The sequence below is a fragment of the Rhopalosiphum maidis genome, chromosome 2 (assembly GCF_003676215.2).
Source record: "Rhopalosiphum maidis isolate BTI-1 chromosome 2, ASM367621v3, whole genome shotgun sequence".
Lineage (NCBI taxonomy): Eukaryota > Metazoa > Arthropoda > Insecta > Hemiptera > Aphididae > Rhopalosiphum > Rhopalosiphum maidis.
The window spans coordinates 64,681,470-64,703,749 of record NC_040878.1 but is presented as its reverse complement, the minus strand read 5'-3'; the positions used below and the strand labels follow the sequence as shown (position 1 = coordinate 64,703,749).

General features: G+C 29.2%; 2 protein-coding genes across 3 annotated transcripts; one reads left to right on the top strand and one right to left on the bottom strand.

The window, feature by feature from the left end:
• The first annotated feature begins 258 nt into the window (after positions 1-258).
• On the top strand, positions 259-2,656 carry LOC113553485 (39S ribosomal protein L38, mitochondrial). Its single transcript, XM_026956840.1, has 7 exons — positions 259-418; positions 482-637; positions 1,221-1,426; positions 1,485-1,603; positions 1,680-1,838; positions 2,075-2,299; positions 2,354-2,656. Exons 1-7 carry the CDS (start codon positions 259-261, stop codon positions 2,553-2,555), a joined length of 1,227 nt encoding a protein of 408 aa, XP_026812641.1. The 3' UTR covers positions 2,556-2,656.
• Positions 2,657-9,500: 6,844 nt separating this feature from the next.
• LOC113551872 (zinc finger BED domain-containing protein 1) lies at positions 9,501-12,713 on the bottom strand. Of its 2 annotated transcripts, none has more exons than XM_026954420.1 (7): positions 12,450-12,713; positions 11,797-12,308; positions 11,392-11,697; positions 11,092-11,316; positions 10,528-11,018; positions 10,249-10,463; positions 9,501-10,135 (listed from the first exon to the last, which is right to left on the bottom strand). In XM_026954420.1, exons 1-7 carry the CDS (start codon positions 12,529-12,531, stop codon positions 9,783-9,785), a joined length of 2,184 nt encoding a protein of 727 aa, XP_026810221.1. In that variant the 5' UTR covers positions 12,532-12,713; the 3' UTR covers positions 9,501-9,782. The 2 variants fall into 2 exon arrangements, with proteins under 2 accessions (XP_026810221.1, XP_026810222.1); XM_026954421.1 differs by having other exon boundaries at positions 12,522-12,713.
• Between the last annotated feature and the right edge of the window lie 9,567 nt (positions 12,714-22,280).

Below are 22,280 nucleotides of genomic sequence, written 5' to 3'. Positions count from 1 at the left end.
ATTTCAATCACACATTTTTATTTTCATTTTCTTTTTTCAATATTTAATTCTTTATTTTTGATTGTTGAATGCTTATGTAGTATTATCATTTAGTTTTAGTATTCACTTCAAAGATTAAAAGTATATAAAAATTCAGATTTATAAAATAAAAGATATAAAAATAAAACATTTTATAAATTTGTGATTACTGGAAAGTTGAAATCTTTAAAAAAACTTTTCATCAATAAAAATAAGATAAAAATTATTTGTAAAAGTTGTATGTATATATATTTAAATTACAGTATGTCTTTTTCGGTAACATGTTTGCTAAAAAAACAAAATCGATTACTAACGGCAATGAGTATACGGCACAGAAGTCAACGTAGAAATTTGGGGAAACCTCCTGGTATTGCAAAAACATTAGAAGAGAGAATGGAAGGTATGTTACTATACTTGTACTATAATGGCATATAATCAATTGTTAAAATAACTTTGTATTTAGAAATGAACTTCAAAGATCCAAAAATTCACTTTAAAGTTGACATTGGATTACCATCACCTCAAAAAGACAAAAAAACTGAAACAGCCAAGAGAATCGAGTTTATAAAAAAACTAAAATGCAATGCTGAACTTGAAAAATTAGCAAGAAACAATGAATGTATGTAATTCCTGGTACATAAAAAATATTTTAGTAATACAGTGGACACCGCTTATAAGACTCACTTTGGGACCAGACAAAGTGAGTCTTATAAAGTTATAACCCGAAGAAATTTTATAGGCAAAGTGGAAAAAAAAAATTTAATTACATATTTATAAATTTAAAAATTAAAATTATAATACATATTCATATTATAAAAATCGATTTTGTTGAAAACTAAAATCGTACAAAAATTCTAGTTTTTCCTTAATTTTTTTTTGTTTTTTCTTAATTAAATAAAAATTGTTAGAAATTCTTTACTTTTAACTTTCCTATAATTCTAACTAGATTCACTGACCATTACTACTAACAATCACCCCCCATTTTCTAAATCTAAGTATTTTCATTGCCAATAAAGGTGATAACAGAAATCTAAAATAATTTCACCTCTACAGTTTTAAAATAGCATACTTTTGATTTATTACATTTTTGAAACAATTTCTACGATAAGCCACACAAATTAAAAATTTACAAATAATTATAAAATTGTTTAATATTTTATTTGAAAATTAACCTGGTATTTATGATATACAATTAAATTTAGTGCCAGTATCAATGGATGAAATATTTAATGATTGGTCAAAAACAAATGCTCCATTACATATAAAAAAAGTAGCAGAGTACTATGGTATATTTGAACATTTATATGGAGATGCCTATTTTACACCTTACATTCAAATGGATATTAGTTATGAATACAACTCAAAAAAAGTACCTGTTTACAGAGGAAATATTATCAAACCTATTGAGGTATTTATTATATTTTAAATTTTTTTTCAAATATGGTATAATAAATTAGTTGTAATAGGCTCTAAATAGTCCGGAAGTAAATTTTGAAGCCCCTGAAAATACACTATGGACGTTAATGCTTACTAATCCAGATGGACATTTACAAAAAGAAAATTCTGAATACATCCATTGGCTAGTGTATGCATTTTACATAAGTTCTGTTATAATTTAAAATATCAGTTATTTTTGTAGTTTTTAAATATTATTTTTTTAGGGGAAATATACCAGGTGGAGATGTTAACAAAGGTGAAACTGTATTTAATTATTTACAACCATTTCCAGCAAAAGGTACAGGATACCAAAGAATGATTTTTGTTCTTTACAAGCAATCCACAGAAATAAATTTTTCTTCAATTAAATTGGATAATGAAAAGTAAGTTTTTAAATGATAATCAACCATACTAGGTTCAGTGTTAAACTATCTTATTAAAAAAACTTAGTTAAAACTTGTCCTTTATAATAAAAAAAAACTTAGTATGTATTTTGTATTTGTATGACTATGGTAGAATATATTCTATTCCATCTAAAATGTACAATAATTTGTAATACTATTAATAATAGTTAAATATGTATTAAAGCAGATAAATTTTCATAATGATTTATTTTTAGAGTAGATTTGGCTAAAAGAACATTTAGCACTTTTGATTTTTATCGTTCTTATGAAGATATTATAACACCAGCCGGATTAGCATTTTATCAAACTGATTGGGACAATTCATTAACAAAGTTTTATCATGAACAATTATCGATGAAAGAACCAGTTTATGAATATGATTTTCCATCTCCATATATAAAACCACAAAAATGGTTCCCCCTCAAAGAACCATTCAATTTGTAAGTTTATAATAACATATTAGTTTTAAATATTTTAATATAATTAAATTATAGATACATGGATAAGTATCGTGATGAAAAACAAATAGCCAAAGAATTTTTAATAAGAAAACTTAGAAAAACACATCCATTCCAAAAGCCTGAACCACCTCTTAAGTATCCAAATGCAGTGCCATTCAAGAAAACTACTCCATCTTGGTTAAAATTAGAGATGAAAAAAGAACGTTTAAGATGGGGACGTGTGAATGATTACTAAATTTTCAATAAATTAATAATTTACTTAGTTTAAATATTTAAATATTTGTTCATGATAAGAAAAAAGGTTTTTAAATAAATACTTTTGTTTATTTTACCAAATTGTATTACATTTCCTCTTTGCTAAGATTTTAACCATTGGTATCAATTTTGTTGTAAAAATATCAACAAAATGCATTCACTTAATCATTTTATTTTTTGTTTTTGAGTAATATTAAGAGTAAAATCACACATAAATCTATAAAGAATAATTTTTATGAAGGTACACATATCTGTTTGTTTAAACATTGACTAAAAACTACTTAATATCCATGTGAATTATTACTTTTTTAAGTCAAGCCTTTGAAGAGTGAAGATAATATCCAGTATAATTTTTGTATAAATTGTTTTCAATCAAAAATTAGTAATTATACAAAACCATTTTACATGAATCTTTTTATCTATGCTGCATGTAGGTCCAAGAAAGAAAACAAATGTACTCGTCTCACATTCTTATAATGAGATTGCACATATTGATTTTTTGTCTTTTACAATTATGCATGCAAAATAGAAACTTAGATATATTATAATTCCAACACATTTTTATGACTAAAAATTATAAATCATATCTGTATATAATATAATCTTATGATTGATTAAAATTTAGCGAAAAAAATCATAGTATACTTTTGATTTATAAATTGAATAACTTATATAGTAGTATATAACTTAGCTACTATCATATTATTATTATTGCTTAAAAGTTTTAAATTTATTCATATTCTCACTCCCAGTCACAGAGATTAGTCGTAAGTCCAGTGGCGCCGATCAATATTTCATGTTATGGGGAAAAAATGCTGGTGTTAGACCCATCTACTAAAAAAAATTTTTAGTTAGTTACGTTGGAATGGTACTATATTTATTTTTAACTATATACATGCAAGATACTGTATAACAAACTATTTTTGATTATCACCCACCCACCCAAAAATATTTCTGGAGAATTTTCCCCAGTTCAAACCCGTGTTCGGCGCTATTGTTAGTACTTATACCAAATTTGAATATTGAAACTGGAAATTTTAACGAAAAATAACAATTATTGGTATAGTTATCTATTTTGTTTTAAGTTATTACAAATATATGATTTAAAGACACCAATTCGTGTATTATTATTTAACACTAACAGAGAAGTATTCAAAATGTTATGTAGATTAGTTTTAAGCTGTTTATGCCATAAAATTATTAACAACTAGAGTGGAGGCTCGTCAGGGGTCTTTGAGACGGCGACTCACCATAAAAAAAGTAGTAAAGCAATAAAAAAGTTAGAAGAAAATTCTAGTATAATTTAATATTTTTATCTATTTTGAAAATAATTATGATAGTTTTCGATATTAATATTGATTATTGATAATATTATAATATTTTGTATTATACTTTTACATTAATATACATCATTCAATAATAATACGGGCGAAAAATATCAATAACAACAACTAATTACTAATTTATGCGATGCCAATGGCAAAAACGTTGAATTAGTCTAGTCTCAATGTACTGAACAACATCTATACAATCTACCCCGTCCTCTGCCTTGTCGTGCATAAAAATTTGTATAAGTACACAATTGAGTCTCTCGAACAGAAGACTCCCGAATAAATTTAAATGTCTGGCTAATAATAATATTACAATATAATAAAACAGTTTATAATCTATGGATATGGATCTATCATATTAATCTATCATCTATGGCAATCATCAATCTTCGCTATTCGTCGGAGACGATTGACAGTTACAATAATTTTAACGAAGAAAAAAAATAGACTTACAAATCGTTAAACCGTACTTTAATATATATAATATTTTACACGCATTAAGCCGTTCTGTTCAGCTTATTTTTATGAAATATCTTCAATTCGAAACGCGGTAAAGACGGACGAGTAGAGGTGTTCCTGGGTCGGCGATGTGGTTACTGAACGTATGGACATTAAATACGACACAACTAAGTTTCACAAAAAAAAATCGATGTTTACGTGAGTTTGATTTTCTATACTTTTGGAGCTTTAATTTACTTTTTTAGACACAAAATAAATACATACTTATTGCACCGGACAATCTGTTACCCGCCGGCTGTATACGTATGCATACTTTATTCCCGAACGCGCGATGCATAAAATACGTAAAACCGAAAATTCATAATCGTCATATTAGTATATTACCAGACACATTTTATATAATAATTTATATTTATATTAATTGAATAAATAGAATTTTTCATTTTTAACTGGCCGATTACCTGACTAATATAATTTTATTTTATCCCTAACAAAACTCATTAATTTCATGTTTCTGTGATAACTATTTCTGCTCAACCGACTTTGTTGTAATTTAAAAACGAATAACTGTAGTTAATTGACAATTATTCCATATGTTAATGTTTGCATTTCTTATACATATTATAATTATAAAAATATTTTGACAATAAACTAAAAGGATAAAATAACAATAGCATAACACCATAAATAGACGCATTTCTTATATATATATTAATATCATAAATTATCTGAGCATATTAACATTAGAACCTATTGATTATTTTAAAATCGGTAAAAATTAGTATGACTAGGTATGTATTATTCCTAAACAGGACGGTACCGAAACGGAATTTGTGTATAACAAATTAAATGTGAATAACTGCTTGTATTTAGAAATTGATTTTATTGATTTTGTAAGTCCTTCTTTATAATACGTAGATCATAATCTATTAATTATTTGGTATGTAATATTAATTGAATGATTAAACTTTTATAAATTTTTAAAATTATTAATCATTTAGTTAAGCCAAATCGTAAAATGCTGCATAGCATTTATATGTCACTATAAAGAATTTGTACAATTTTCAATTTTCAATGTATAATGCACTAATTAGATACCAAAAGTTTCGTATGTTAGACAGCTGAAATATAATAATAAATCCTATAAAATCACAAAGAGTTCTATAAAAAAAACATTATTATAATATTTATCATCCATGGCAAACAACAATCGTTGTCATTTGTAGGAGACGATGAACAATTCTAATAATTTTATTAAACAGTCGTCAAACAACAGCCTTCAGTACATGACAATTACTCTCATTTTCATAAAATATTCCAATAATTCCATTCCGAAGCGTAAAGAAGACGAATGAAGAAACAAACTAGCTGTTTCTTCGTTGACAGTGCATGTTTGAACTTTAATATGGCACAGCCTGATTTCGCTGAAAAGCGTCGAAGGATACTTACGTAGGTTAATTGTCCTATAATTTTGGGGTAGTTATACATTTACTATTTATACATAAAATAAATATTTATTGACTTCTACAAGCTGTTACCCCGATGACAGACCTATATTTTATTTCCCATTGTCCAGTACAATGAAGTTGTGCGCAACCGGCGGGTTATTGTATATACGACCCGTTTTAAATTCTAAAACACTGACATTTTTTTTTTTATTTATATTTTATTCTATTAAAGTTCTAGACAATATTTTTTTCTATAGTAAATAATTTAAGAATATAAAATTTTTATTTCTATCTGGTCCGCAAACTGTTTTTAATTTGTGAATATGGCATGAGAGTTCAAAAAGGTTACCGACCATGCATTAATGATGAAATTGCCAAGAATAAAATAAAGTTGTCGTTAAATACACCTTAGATCCTGACCGTAACGAAAAATGTATAATGATTTTACAATTATGTAGTTTATTTTTTGTTTGTCATGAATTCTTGTAGCAAATATGATCTATTTGGTACTTTGAGTGGTAAATAGTAAAATAAAACAAAAAATTTCAGATCTTGCCATAATATCGGAAAAACAAAAAAACTGAAATAATTACGCTATATCCTTATATAATTTCAACTCGGAGGACGATTGGCAGCATCAATAAGAAGATCATCTGAATAACAAGTGTCGCAAGGCTGTGTTTGTTTAATACTATAATTTTTTGAACAGTAGTACAGTATATTATGAATATTTACTTAAATTATATTTAACTTTTATGATTTTTTTTCAGATAATATACTGTACTACGGTTTTAGGTGTTCTTTTTATTTCAATAATACGTTGATAAATTACCAATTTTTTTCTTATTACATAGCTAGTTCATCTTTGTGTATGTTTAAATTTATATTTTTTATAGTTATTGTGTTGTTTAACTTTCTTATAAAAGAGAGCGAGGAATTTAAAAGGTGGCCACCGCACAGAAAGTTAAACTGCAATAAACTATAATCTTCTTAGTTCTTTTTTACATTTTTAACTGATAAATTATGAATATAAAATTTAAAATTAATTTAAATTCAAAAATAAAAGAACACCAACACATATTTCTGAAATATTAAAATTGTTTTTTCTATTGCATTTAATCTGCACATTAGTTTGTAGTTTTATAGGAACCAAACATTTAGCTGGATCATGGACTACTCACCGACGATGAATTTGTCATTGAACTGATGGAAAATGTGTCGGCATTGGGCTTCGTTTCAACACGGAGAACGCTTGGCAGCGGCAAAAAGAAATTCAACTGATAATCAACTGTCGAAAGGAATTGTTTGTATTATTTAATATTTTTTAGAATAGGTACAGTATACTGTATATAAATATATAATATTTATATTTATTAGTGAAGAAGAATTTGTCACCAAGCTGATGGGAAATGTGTCGGCACTCTGCTTCGTTTCAACCCGGAGGAAGATTGGCAGCAAAGTTGATTGTTGTATTTCAACACGGAGGACGTTTGGCAGCAGCAAAAAGAAATTCAGCTGATAATCAACTGTCGAAAGGATTTGTTTGTATTATACTATTAAATAATAATTTTTAGAATCGTAGTAGGTACAGTATGCTATATATAAATATATAATATTTATATTTATTAGTGAAGAAGAATTTGTCACCAAGCTGATGGGAAATGTGTCGGCACTCTGTTTCGTTTCAACCTGGAGGAAGATTGGCAGCTCATCTTAATATCAAGTGTTGCCAGGATGTGTTTGTATTATAGTATAGGTTAGGTTAGGTTATTATATTAATATATTATAATAATTTTTATTTAGTTGTACCCTTACGCGTCAGCGCTCATCTCTCATCTATTCATTCAACACATTGACTATCGCCGGCCGGCAACACACATATCATACACATTACCCGTTTTTGTAGCATGTACAATAGCAAAAATCATATTTTTATTCCTAGGTTTCCTTATAGTATTATTGATATCTACATAGTTTAAGTTATTGTATAATTTTTTTTATTATTTGAATGTATTCATATGATCAGTGGCGTATTTAGGAATTTTAGAATTAAGGCAAGACATATTTTGCCGCCTCTCCCCTAGAAAAAAAATACTAAAAAACTTCTACACCGCGCAACGGTGAAATTTTTAATACCATAGAACACCGTGTTATATAAATACTATAGTATTCTATAACTCTATGGCACACATTTGTTGTGACGGTACCCAAAGCCCCTACCTAAATACGCCCCTGCATGTGATGCGTTCTCACTTACGATGTGGATTAGGCCTACTGGGGACACCACAATAAAAAAAACGCGCCTCGTGTAATACCTCATAAAGTTATTAAACAATACGGACAATGTTATTGTGCGTCGTTTAATAATAAAGGTGGTGTGGAAAATTACAAATTTCTTATCTTATAGTTACCTTGCATACATTTTTTTTTTTATTAAATACCAATTAAATAGTTATTTATATCAAGAAACGAGAAATATTAACGTTTTATTGAGTATAACAATAAAACAGTTTTGAAAAAAAAAATATTCTCTGACTTGTTACAAAAAGACTCCAAGTAGTTATTATATTAGTTCTTATTTTATAAAGACACTAACAAAAGCGGGTCAAGTTTAATATTGCCAGAAATATTGTATGTGTCTATTACTTTACTTAAAACATTAAATTTACACATATTTTTATTTACTAACTATTGTGTATTTTATTTCTATTTCATGTAAATTTGAAACTTCATATTTTACTAATTTACTGACGCATTGGTTACGTAGGTATTTGTGTCTTATAATAAAATACAAATGTTTGCATGTGAATATGTGATTGTACACATTTGGATTTTATTAACCATAGGCTACAATTCCTCTTAAATCATTATGTTCTTAATCTTATATGCTAACCAGTTTTCAACAAAAGTGATTTTTGTTTTCTTAAAATTCAAAAACAAATAGCTGTAAAATTTAAAATATTTACTAAGTATATAACGTCAAATACACAAGTATATAGCCATATAGGTAGTAATTAGTAATTAATTTCAGTAAATGAAAATAATAAAATAATACAATTACAATATAATATAATATAATGATACAATATAGAACAATACTATGCAACTTCTTATACAACTTTAATATACATTTTTTTTAAATTACCAAATTTTGTTTAAAAGTTAATTTTTAAGTGAGGTTGGAGGAGCAAGCACCCGCTTTGCGCCCCATCCCTCGTAACTACGCCACTGAACATATATAATATGCCATCTCTGCTTACATACTTTATAGAATATGTACAATATTGGGCATTTAGATTTGCGATGTTAGTATGTTACCTATTTATAATTATAACACATTTGTATTTTGGAAATGAGACCTTAACATCATAAGCTATCGGCTTGTAAATATTTAATTTATAGGTAATTTTATTTTACAATTTGGTCTTACGAATTAAATGTTAAGTATCTAAATAAATCCCACAACAATTTGGTCAATAAAAAAGGTCTTTTAATAGTGATGTACTGATGTCGTATGAGCTTAATATAAAAGTTTAATAGCATAGATATTTATATATATACACAAACTAAATTATTAAACCCAAATATTTATATACAGATACATTTTATTAGTTATTTTAATAATTACCTTATATATACGTGTATTGCAAAATAATAAAAATAAAATAGAAAAGCAATATTTATTAATTATTTGTAACATAATATTGTATTAGCATGGATGTAATATACAAAACATTTTAAATTTAACAAATGCAACTTAATGAATAGTCAGAGATTTAGTTACAGCCGACAGTGTGTGAAATGTAGTCCATCACTCACATAGCCATAATTATAATATATAAAAATAAAACCTTAAGAGTAAAAAAATATATATTTTATAATTAAAAAAATGTATATTAACTACTATTAAATGTTAGTGGGAAGTAAATAGTAAAGGAATTCCTGTTTTTCAGTTTAAATAAATACATTTTATGAACAATTATTTTCAACCGTATTTGCATTAATAAACATCATTTTATCTACTAGTTCTTGATTTATTTGCGATCTTTTTATGTAATACAGAGTTTGCAACTCTAGTGGTAACTTACTGGATGATCCACTAAGAGCATACACAAAGTGTTTTCTAGCAAGCCTTATTAGATTTTGGCATTTTGATGACATTCGTGACCACCACATAAGTGGACACTCTTCAAGACAAGGAGTTCGCTCAGATTCATACTGAGCAATTTCTAAATTAAGTCTATCTTCAAGTGACATATTATGTTTATTAACAGTAGGAGAACTTTTTACATTAGCAACACTTCCAAGTAAAAATCCAATACCTAAACAACCATGATTAACATTAATTGCAAATATATTAAACTGATTTTTATTTTTATATAATATATTTATATTTATTAATATATAATTTATATATTAATACTCAAGCACAAACCTGAAATTCTAGGTTTTTTAGGCACATCTGAGTCTACTTCCGTAGCATTTGATTTAGTATCATAAGGCACAGAGCCTTCAGTTTCAACCATTTTGACTAGTTCTTGTTTTATTGTTGGAAGATGTTCTTCGCCTTCAGTCATAGGAAAATCTTTGAATCTTGGATCTAATAATGTTGCTATGTGTAAAAATGTTTGAACGTCAATATTATTATACCTAAAAATTTATATAAATAATGAATAAATCATTAAATAGTATTATTAATGTATCAGATTCTTACTTCCAGTGAAGTTCATTGGCAAATGTGTTCTTTAAACTGGCAGCAAGATTTGAATCATTGGGTTTTACTTTCAAATGATAGCTTGTTAACTGATTAATTAAAGGTTTCAATAATGATATCAACGGTATTTTTTCTTCGCTTAGAGTAGTAACAGTAACTTTTAAAGGCTCAAGAGTTGTGACAACATCTTCAATAACTGACCAATCTTTATCAGTTAACAACTCATGTGGAAAAAATCCAATATCCAGTGTGTTGCATAAAGTTTTTATGGTATCTTTCCGTTGAACAAAACGTTCTAAATAATGATAAGTCGTTGTCCAAATTTGTGGATATTCTCTACTAAGAAATGAATTATATACTTGAACAACATTATCCTGAACTGTAACAGATGTTAAAGCATTATGGTGATGTAGTTTAGCAGAAACTGTTCTACATTTTGTTAAGACATTTAATACTTCTTCTGTTTCAAAACAACTTTTTGTACATAAATTCTAAAAAAAAAAATATATATATAATAATATAATAATCAAATTATTCTTAATTTAAATTTTAAATTTTACACACTTGTAATTCATAAATTAGGCAAGGTATCAGAACGAAACCTTGAGTTCTTAATGCTGCATCTAAATTATTAATTGTAAATGCTTTGATGACAGTTTTTACTTGATCGATATTAATGTTCCAATTTATGAACAACGAACCCAAGATTCCACACCACTCATTAGCAGTTCTGTTAGGATTACATAAAATTGTGGCTAGTTGTTTAATACACAGACCTTCTTTATCCAACTGCATATTTTAAATAATAACAAATTATATTTAATATAATTATTTTTAAGTTATAATTCTCATAAATAAAATTACCTGTTGGAAAAATACACTTATTGTAATATAAACATTTAAGCTAGAACATTTCCATTCTTCTATACCCAATGCAAAAGTGCTACAACTATTTGCTATGCTACTAAGAACAGCGGATCTGGTAGTTTCATAAATTCTTGGTATTATGTACTGTTCCAATTTATATTTTCCAGGAATTTCACACGGAGACCTTAATGTAGCAATAAGACGTTGGAAACCTTTACCTTCTACAATATCTGGTAAATGAAGATCAGTTATAACAAATTCAGTAATCGCATCTGATACAAGCTTATTGATCACATCATTTGACTGAAAAACCCAAAGAATTAATTAGACAGTGAAAAAATAATTTACAATAATTAATTTTATATCAAAGAAATAATAATAATAATAATTAAAAATACTTACTGAATTATCGATATCTTGAAAAATAACAGACATCTGAGGAGTTTGTTCTTGAATATTAGCAACATTTTCCCCAACAAACTGTTCATTAATTTCTCCTTGTATATATACATCTTGTTGTTTTATCCTGCAGTTTGACCTGTTTACATCCACTTGGCCTTCAGATGTAGCTAATAACATTAATTCATTTTTGCCGTGCCTTTTTTTTGGACTTCCAAGATCTTTAGAGGACCCCATTTCCAGTACCATTAATTCAGTCTTATGTCTGCTTTGCAAGTGTACTCTCAAGTTGGTAGTATTACTTTTATAAGCAAACTGCTTTTTACACAGTATGCATATAATTCGATCTTGAGTAAGTATACTACCATTGTCTGACGCTGGAAACCCAAAATACTTCCAATAAGGACTATGCATACGCTTTGGTACAACTAATTTTTGATAACTGACAGTTTCGATGCTTGAACGGTCTGGCTGTATTTTAGTGTAAGGACGTTTGCTTTTTTTTTTTTTGCCATCTGTAATATCAATCAAAGTATTTAAAAACTAAAAGAAATTATTAAATAAATTATTATTTGTTATAAAACAACTTCTATTATTTTTTTTATATTTTTTAGACAGTACGTTTTCTACGAATTTTAAATAAATCCACAGCTTACTGTTTGGTGTCCCAGACGAAGTTTGTGATGTGGATTGCAAAAATGGGTTTAATTCAATTGATATTTTATTACCTCGATTCATAATGTATTTATACTTGAAATTTGCCTCCAAAATTCGGATATTTCACAAAATGTTGACTATCGATAATGCGATAATTATATTGCTTTTATCGAAATCAATTTTCGGATAGCACAACAATAGAAGAAATAAACTCCATGCAGAAAATCAAAACTTGAGTAAAAAAACATCGATCGATGTTCCAAGTTTGTTTGTGAGATATCGTTTCCAAACTCCTAAAACGGGTGGTGCTCCAGTGTAGCCATATATCGATTATAAATAGTACCCAGAGGCATAAATAGCAATATATTCACTAAATAGAAGTTCTGATAACAAGAATACAAGATTAATTTAGTAATTTACACCACGGACTAAGATATATCCACATATCCGTGAATATACCTATCTTAGGTTATATCTTAAAAAGATATATCTTAGTCCGTGGTAATTTAGTCTAGTAAGTTGTATACAGTATATAATAATATGATCCAAACTACCAGACCTGTCGGTTACAAATTACAAATGGTTACATACACAATACACAAATAATAGATTTAATAGACTATAGAGTACTAATAGTACGTATTAAGTAATATTACTCTGTGTATCTATGGACATATACCAGTCAGTGGTGTAGATATGATTTTATTCTGGGGGGATATATAATTTATCGGATTAACATAAAGTAGGGTGTTTATAGTAATAAAACTAAAGCCCTCCATACACCCCTAACAGGTCTTTTATTTTTTTAAACAGGATTCTATACACAGTTAAATTTTACATAAAAATGTAATTATCATAAATTTTATGATTTATTAAATAAGATTCAATTTCCTAGGATTTTAGCTAATTCGTTTATTACGAGGCATATCCAGAAAGTAAGTGTATTAAGGCTCTCACGACCGCAGGAAATATTTTTTTACTATGTTCGCTACACTGCTATATAGCTTTACTCCTCTCGTTTGTAACAAGACCATCATCACAAGTTCAGTACGTTGAAAACTGTGGTCACAAGAATTTTTCTCGTGAAACATGTCGATCGAGTTTGCCGCTAGGTGCGAAATCCAAGCCGTCATTCAGTACCTCTATGGAACGCTATAAACTGGAGGGTGATAATTTTCTCAAGTCTATTGTTACTGGAGATGAAACTTGGGTTGCACACTATATGCCTGAAACCAAGAGACAGTCCGAACACTAGTGTTCACCCTCAACCAAAAAGTTCAAAACCAATTTCAGTCAAAAAAATCATGGCATCAGTGTTTTGGGACCACAAAGACGTCATATTGATTGAATATTTACCTCAGGGTGAGACCATCAAAGCAGCAAGGTATTGTGAAACCCTATAAAAATTGAGGAGACCTATTCAAAATAAAAGGAAGGGTCTGTTAACAAGAGGAGTCTGCCTGCTGCACGACAACTCCAGACCCCACACAGCCAATGTCGTGAAACAATTTTTGAGCTCATTTGGATGAGATGTTTTGAACCGCCCTCCGTATTCCCTGACCTGGCGCCTTCAGATTACCATTTGTTCACTTCCCTGAAGAAGCACACGAGTGGAAAAAAATTGTTTATTGACGAGGAGATGAAGGGGCGGTCGAGAAGTGGTCAAAGGAGGTGGCGGCAGACTCGATCGACATTATTCACAAGAAAAATTCTTGTGACCACAGTTTTCAACGTACTGAACTTGTTATAGTCTTGTTATAAAGAAGAGGAGTAAAGCTATACAGAAGTGTAGCGAACATAGTAAAAATATATTCCCTGCGGTCGTGAGAGCCTTAGTACACTTACTTTCTGGATATGCCTCGTATGTCAATTGTATCTATAGATAAAATTTAAGAGCCAAGGTAAATACATAGTGCTAGTGCCATTGTGGATTATATCCGTGATTATATTAATTATAATATAATATGGTACGTACCTAGGTAATTGTATAATTAAATAATCTTATATATCTATAACGAGTATAAGTAGACAGAAATAGTTTTTCAGACTTAGTTTTAGAAATAGTCATTAAAAGTTAAAATACATATTAAAACTACCGGCTCACCAGTCGTACAACTCACAAAACTAACAATATTTCCAGAGGTCCGTAGGATCATGAATTTTACAACTAGTAGGTAACAGGTAAGTCGGTAGTTTGAATGTCTGTACCGACTGTACCTCATCAAAAATTTAAAATCAAAACCTAGACATTATTAAGTAATGTATATATATTGATTTTCAGCTATTTTTCACACATTTTCAATTTTTGTTAATATTGAAAATTCAATTTTTCAAAAGTTTTTGTATAAAAACTTTACAATTAAGTATGATACATGGGCGTCCCCGGACATTTTTCTAGGGAGGGGGGAGGGCAATATTAATTTTGTAAATGAATATGTAAATGAATATTTTTTATACATTTTATTTATAGTACATTATTATGTTTATTCTAGGGAGACAGGTGTCTGTCTTGCCCCTGGAGACGTCCATGGTATGATAAGTAACTTTTGAGTTTTCTAATCGATTAAGTAGGTATTAAAAACCACACATTTTGAAAACATTTAATTTAAAAACGCACGGGATTTGTTTTTTGTATTATTATTTTATCTATTCGGGTATTAGCAGTTTTATTTTTTATATTATAAATCATACAACCGAGTCTTATATTAAAAAACAAATACCAGTCTATTTCATATTTGTGGTGTAGATACTGAGTCAGTGGTCACCGCAACGAAAATACGGTCTGTATAATGTATATTCTGTAGACCTCAGCCACACCACTCTTCTAATTACTTACGTATTAATAATAAGTTTTCTAATAAGAACTACTAAATATTAAAATAAATTTAATAGAAATAAAAATACTAAATTCTTATTTTTTATAATTTATTAACAATTATTATATCAAATAGAAGAAGCCAATATTGTGCAACCCATATACTTTGATACTATATGTATTATTGTTGTAAACAGTGACAAAAATATATATTTATTGTTTTCTTTATCACATTTTCAAAAAAGTACTTAATAACTACCAATTTGTTTTATATAATTTATTATCATGTACCGCATCTATATTATTTCTGAGGCTAATAACTTTTTAGCATTAGGTTTAGGTTAGATCATGGCCAGACTGCCTTGACCCATAGTTTTAGCCTCAGATCATATTACATCGGGCACTTGGGTTAACAAATCTAAAATTCATTTTAACGATAATATATATTATATGAAAATACAAATACTTACTGTGATGTTTGATCGGTATATTGGGTTATTATAGGTACAATTGATTATTAGGTAAGTAATGGTACGTATTTTGCGTCGAATCAGTATTTTGGTTATTATTCGAATTTATTAGAAACATTATAAACATTTTTTGATTTATCATTGTTTTAAAAGTATTATTATTCCATTTTTCAATTTTAATTTTTTTAATATAATATCAATATATCTATCATCGAATTATTAGATTAATATCAATAAATAAACTCATTATTTTATATTTATATGATGTATTTATTGTTATATGGATGGCGGAGCTATAACAGACCAGTACCAATTATTGTTGGGCCTGTTTCTCTATTAGTTCTGAGCGAACAACAAGCAGTGTAAATCTTTTCAAATGACATACCCAAATAGGTATTTATTTATACATACAAGGATCCAAACAGATGCATTCATTTATTTTCAAGTCAACTCACCAAAAAAAAGTAAAAAATTAAAATATGTTTATAAAAAAAAATCGAAAATTTATCAAAAGATTATTAAGCTAAGAAAATTAACCGTCGATATTAGAAACAGCAAGAACGGAATATGCTGGTGGCAAATCACTTTCGCATGTTTTTTAACGATGGTCCATATTGTACTAACAGAGAAAGCGGCCAACAGCAATCTCAAAATGCTCAAAATAATGTGAGGGTAATTGCTAATAAAAAAATCGTCACAACAGCTCTGGATGACGGTGTAATGAATAGGAGACCGTAGACACATTAAGACACATATAGAAAGGTAATGTCTAGACGAGTCGATATTTGGTTTGCGGGAGGCGACGGAACAACCTGTAGCGGACAACCATGGGCGTAATAACTAGAATTTAATAGTTACTGGGGCTAGAGTCCTAGAAAACTAAAGTTAAAACTAATTTGAAGGCTAATTGAGGCTAAAAAGTAAAACCTAATAGGGGGCTAAGACCCCCCCCTAGTTACGCCGATACGGACAACGCAAAAAACCTACTGTGCGGCACTACAGCGGCATACGCGGACGCACAAAAATGACTTGTCGTCTAGGTGTTCAACAATAGCAAATATCTCAAATTCTCAACATTTTTTTTTGTGAAAGAGTTGTCGCATATATGTATAAGTAATGCTACACGAGCTGCAGTCGGATAATCGGACACGCACACAATAATCAGTTAGTATCAGCAGAGCCGTGCCATTAAGATTTGGCGCCCAGGGCAAAATTAAAAATATTCGCCCCCTATTTTATTTATCATTATGCATTTCAATTTTTTTGGCGCCCCCTTTAAATCCCCACCTAGGCCACCCACGGCACGGCTTTGAGTATCAGTATATGATACGTATATAATAATATGGTGACTGATATAACATAGCATCCAGCATCCGAAATGCGAATGGTATTTTGCAATAACGCAAACAGCGTGCAATACAAAGATACAATGTTGCTGTCGAAGATAAACAGTAGTTGACGTACATATAATTGTAGTTCTTAGCTGAACCCGTCCGATGGGACGACAGCGATATAGGATCGGGGGTACGACTGGTACGAGAAGGAGGAGCACGGAGTCTGGCGATAAATCACCAACGCACGTTCCCCGGCACCAGTGGTATGACGAGTTCGCGGGTGTCGCACGCTCGGTTTGACAGCCTCTGCTGACCGCCCTGGTCAGCCGAACAGCATCCGCCTTTTACAATCGCGTGGCCCGTCGGTGACGGTGACACGGTGGCTAGCGGTACCGGAACGGACAACAATGCTGCCTTAACGGTACCAATAGTAATTATGGCAATCATAATTAATAATTTACGTGAACTCAAAAATCGTTAATCATCATTATATAACAATTGCACCGACTGCTTGATGGACACAAAACGTCATAGATTACGGTATAGAGCGAGACTGTACTGCATTACACGTTTACACGTGAAAAGGTAACGACAAACTTTAGAAAAGAACAGCCGGATAACAATGATAAAAACATTAAAAATGTACCTACTAAAGCGTTTAAGGTCGAGTAGGTTGCCATGAAGCGGTGGAAGACTCGGGTGCACGTCCAAAATAAAACATCCCGACTCCCGCAGTTATAGGTACGACCGATGTACGATGTTCACGTGTCGCAACACAGCGCAGAGGCTGACGACGGCCGAACGCAATTGGACACATAAAAATAATACGGTTATAATATAATGTTAGTGTTGTCAATTCATATATAGTATAGCTAAATACAGTTAATATTTTTAAAACAATTCGGGTAAGTTTACAAATTTCTTTTAAATGATTAAATGTTGACTCGATGTCCGATGAGTTAACCAATATTGCATTAAAATTAAGTGTTTGGTGCTATTCCTTGAAACACAATATAATTCTAATGTAAAGTTTATCAATAGATGGTTAATGTTTATTATATTGTTTATATAAATGAATATTCCGTTGTAATTATTTGTATATATATTAACGATTTTATAAGTCGTTATCTAATTCTTAAAAACTAATTTATAAAAGTATAATGTATATACAATTTCAGTGAACATGTGCAGTAAGCATATAGTTTTAAAATTCGAAATTTTTGGAGTCAATGATCCTAATCGACGAGGCAGTACCTACCAATAAATAAAAAAAAATAAATCACGAAGTACTCGTTCTCCAAAAAAATCAATATTACTTGGAGCAGCATATAGGTACTCGATAATACGAAAATGATTATCATACTAGCGTAGCTGGAATTCAATCTAGGGGAGGAGGCTATTTAAAAATTGTTTTACACAACAAAATATCTTGAGGAATTAGGAAAAATATATCCATAGTCCCCTCAGCAACGCCGCTGGAAACAATTTATTTTTTTGTATACGAACAATAATTTTATTATTATAAAAAAAGAACATACTCAAACAGAACATTTTTTAACAATGGGCTCATATGAGTAGTGGCTTAAACGGAATGTATTGAATGTCAGAACATATTATATTTATTGTATCACAACAATGAGTTATGAGTAAGACAAAAGCATATATTAGCGCACGTACAATATAAAGACGCCAATGGCATGTTCAGATTTTTTGAATAGTTGGGGGGAGGGAGTTAATACCCTTTAACATATAATATTTTTTTACTTTTCATAGACCTGTAGTGATGGGGTGAAGAGGGGACTGTATCCTAAAAATTAGTCCAAAAGAGGGTTGATATAAACCCCTTAACCCGCCTTCGCCGTGAGAATACCACTGAAGGCTGTGTAAATCGAGAACGACAGCGTATATATTCGTACACATGCAGCTAGGCGCTGTACAAAGACGATGGTATTCGTGTACCACCGTTTATTTTATGCCTAGACGAATGGGTTTCGACAACATACAAGCGAGGACTGATATCGCACTTCGTCCGCGGCAATATTATATAATTCACTGTAAACACAAGATGTCCCACTCGAAGGCCTGTAGTTATTCACAGCCATAGCTAAATACCTATTTTAAATCTCAAAATTAGTTAAATACTTTAACGACCGGTATGTGTGTAATGGCAATGTAAATTATATACTATTAATACCAAGACGAATAGTGAATCGTCGGGCAACTATACATTTTACGCATCAAAACTATACATGGTTTTGAGTGTACCAAAATACACTCATCACTCAATTAACACTAATTTATAATTATGTATATCATTTATTTTTCAATACTTAAGAAACTTTTAAATGATTATAATCTTCTAACAAAAATGAACAATATTATTAGATATCTACCTAAGACCTAACAATTTTTTTTAAAAGTCTTTCAACTAAAAATATCCATTCAGGTATAGGACATAGGTACTATTACGGTATACTTACTCCAGATACACAGAGTGTCAAATTAAATCAGCTACAGATACTATGTTGAAACATTTCGATTAGACATTATAATATATTATCAATGTATCATTAATGTATTGCTTTACCCTCTACGCAATCAAATTTTAATATGTCTGTACAATGCGTCGGAGAAGCCAAGACGCCAAGTGATGCAATATACATAATGTACGATTATTTTAGCTTTAAATATAGGCGTTATTAGTATAAATAGTTACTAAACAATATCAATTATTTTATTAATCATTCATTGCCATGGCCACCAGATGACAGTTTAAAAAATACAAACTAATTTTATGTCTTTTTAAGAGAGTAGAGTATTTATTAGACTCGTGTAGCATATTGGCAGTAGCGGAGGAAGATTGGTGGTTAGCGCTTCTGACAATCTTGGAAAAAAGCACATTCTTACCAATTAAAAAAATTGACAAATGTATGCGTTAATAACAATAATTAATGGAACAATTTGACATTTACGATTTACATGCATAATTTCATTATTAAATCTACACGCAGTGTACTAGTGTGTATAAACAAACAAAATCATACACATTTAAAAATGTATAATGAAAAAAATTTTGTTTTGATGATGGAATAAAAATACTACTTTCGTAGTCATCACTTTTGTACCTCACACTCCTAGCCCACAAACAATTGCACTCAATTTTAAACACAAAACCAGCAACCCATAACATTTTAACCAGGATTTTAATAAAAATTCTGATAAGTAGGTAGGTATTCAAAAAGTTTTAAATCATTTTAACTCCCTAAACTTAAATACAATGTGGGGTCCACAAACTACCCCAAAAGACTATACACAAAGTATAAAAAAAAACATCCATACATTCACTTAGTACAACATTTTTAGTTTTTAGTTTACGTTACACTGTGAGTAAACGGAAAAATTGATTTTTCCCTGGAAAATATTTAAGTTCAAATAAAAGTACAATTAATGATAACAATTTTGACATTCCAGGGGGGCATCAATTTAATTGTTAGTAAAAACAATTTACCATAAGTATAGCTATTTAAATTTATGATGTATAATATAATTTGTGAAATTTGATTTTAGAAATCTAAATGTATGATTTTTCTGTACACTGGAACCAGGACTAATAGCTGCGTGACACACAATTAAGAGAACACTACCGAGTTCTTCAAAACGTATAATTTGCTATGATAAGCATTTGAAAAACGGAGAAAACACATGAGAGTATAGTGCATCTTAACTACTTAAGACAGTGGTTCTCAATCTTTTTAGTACCAAAGCCCAAATTTACCCCGAAAAATCTTTCGCGACCCACATAGTTTCACTTTTCAAAAAGTAGTTATAAAAAATAAAATTTGTATTACATAAATATATATAAATTTGTAATATATATTTAGTATTTTATAGGTTTATAATCAATTTATTTTTATAAATGCACTTTCAATAATGAGGTGTATGCGAAATGTGTGCTTGTTTTCTGTTATGGTTTGCATTACATAGCATTGACATCATAATTAAAAAAAATGGTTTGCGACCCACTAAAAATTGATTGACGACCCACACTTTGAGAAACGCTGACTTAAGAGATTTCCAGTTGTATTAATATATTGAGTTGCACATAACATCACTGATGATAACCCAATAAAATTTTAGTACTATGAACAATTAAACTTTCAAGTTTTAGATGAAAGTAACCTCATTTACTTTAATATATAAAAAGTTAGCTTAATTGTCCACATTAATTTTGAAATCTGAATCAGTGCAAGTAGTTATAACCAAAATATAGACAAAAAAAGAAAAAATGCACACTTAAATGTAAGCCAATTTATTACTAGTTAACCACTACACTGTTTTTTATACCAATATGAATAGTAGTTTTGGCTAACCTTTTATTTAGTTTCACAGAATTTTTTTTATCAACCCATTTTATGAAAATACCATTTAAAAAAATATAAAATCCACAAATACAGTTCACCTACATCTTGAATTATTATTTGCATGTAAAACTTTTTTATGTACTCTTGTAGAAACTGGGTATTTTAGAAATTACGTGGCATCTAAGTGATAGGACTAGGTGCATACATTTTGCACTAATAACTTATAATTAAATTAAAATAAATAAACACTACATAGGTATCTCTATAAACTGAATCTTTTGTTTGCATGTCATGCCACTGGACAATGATCAACATTTGTCTTATAGGTATACATTAATTATACTTTACATATTATATACTTACTTTTTGTTTTACACATAATAAATTATACTTAAGATTAATGTTTTTGAACACACAATTTTATGAATAAAGTTGACTGTTAATGATATTATTCATTACAAGCACACATTTTATAGGAACAACGCTGATGTTGAAATTTGGTTGTACCAAGAACAATAAGGATAAAAAAAATTACCAAATAGTCAATATTAGAACTGTCTAAGTATTCACTAAATTAAATGATATTGTTTAGGTAAAACAATTTTCTTGTCATTATTTATAACCATATCATGTAGAAGTTAAATAAAGTTTAACTATTTAGTATAATATAGTAAACGTTGAATAAGGATACATTGGGTACCTTAAGTATTTTAAACCACATACTCTTAAAATTAATTTAATAATAATGAAGATTTGGTTGTGAAATAGGCTTAAACCAAACATAATATTCTATTATGATTAAAAAAATGTAAAATATTATGATTTATTTAACATGAAATGAGTGATGGTA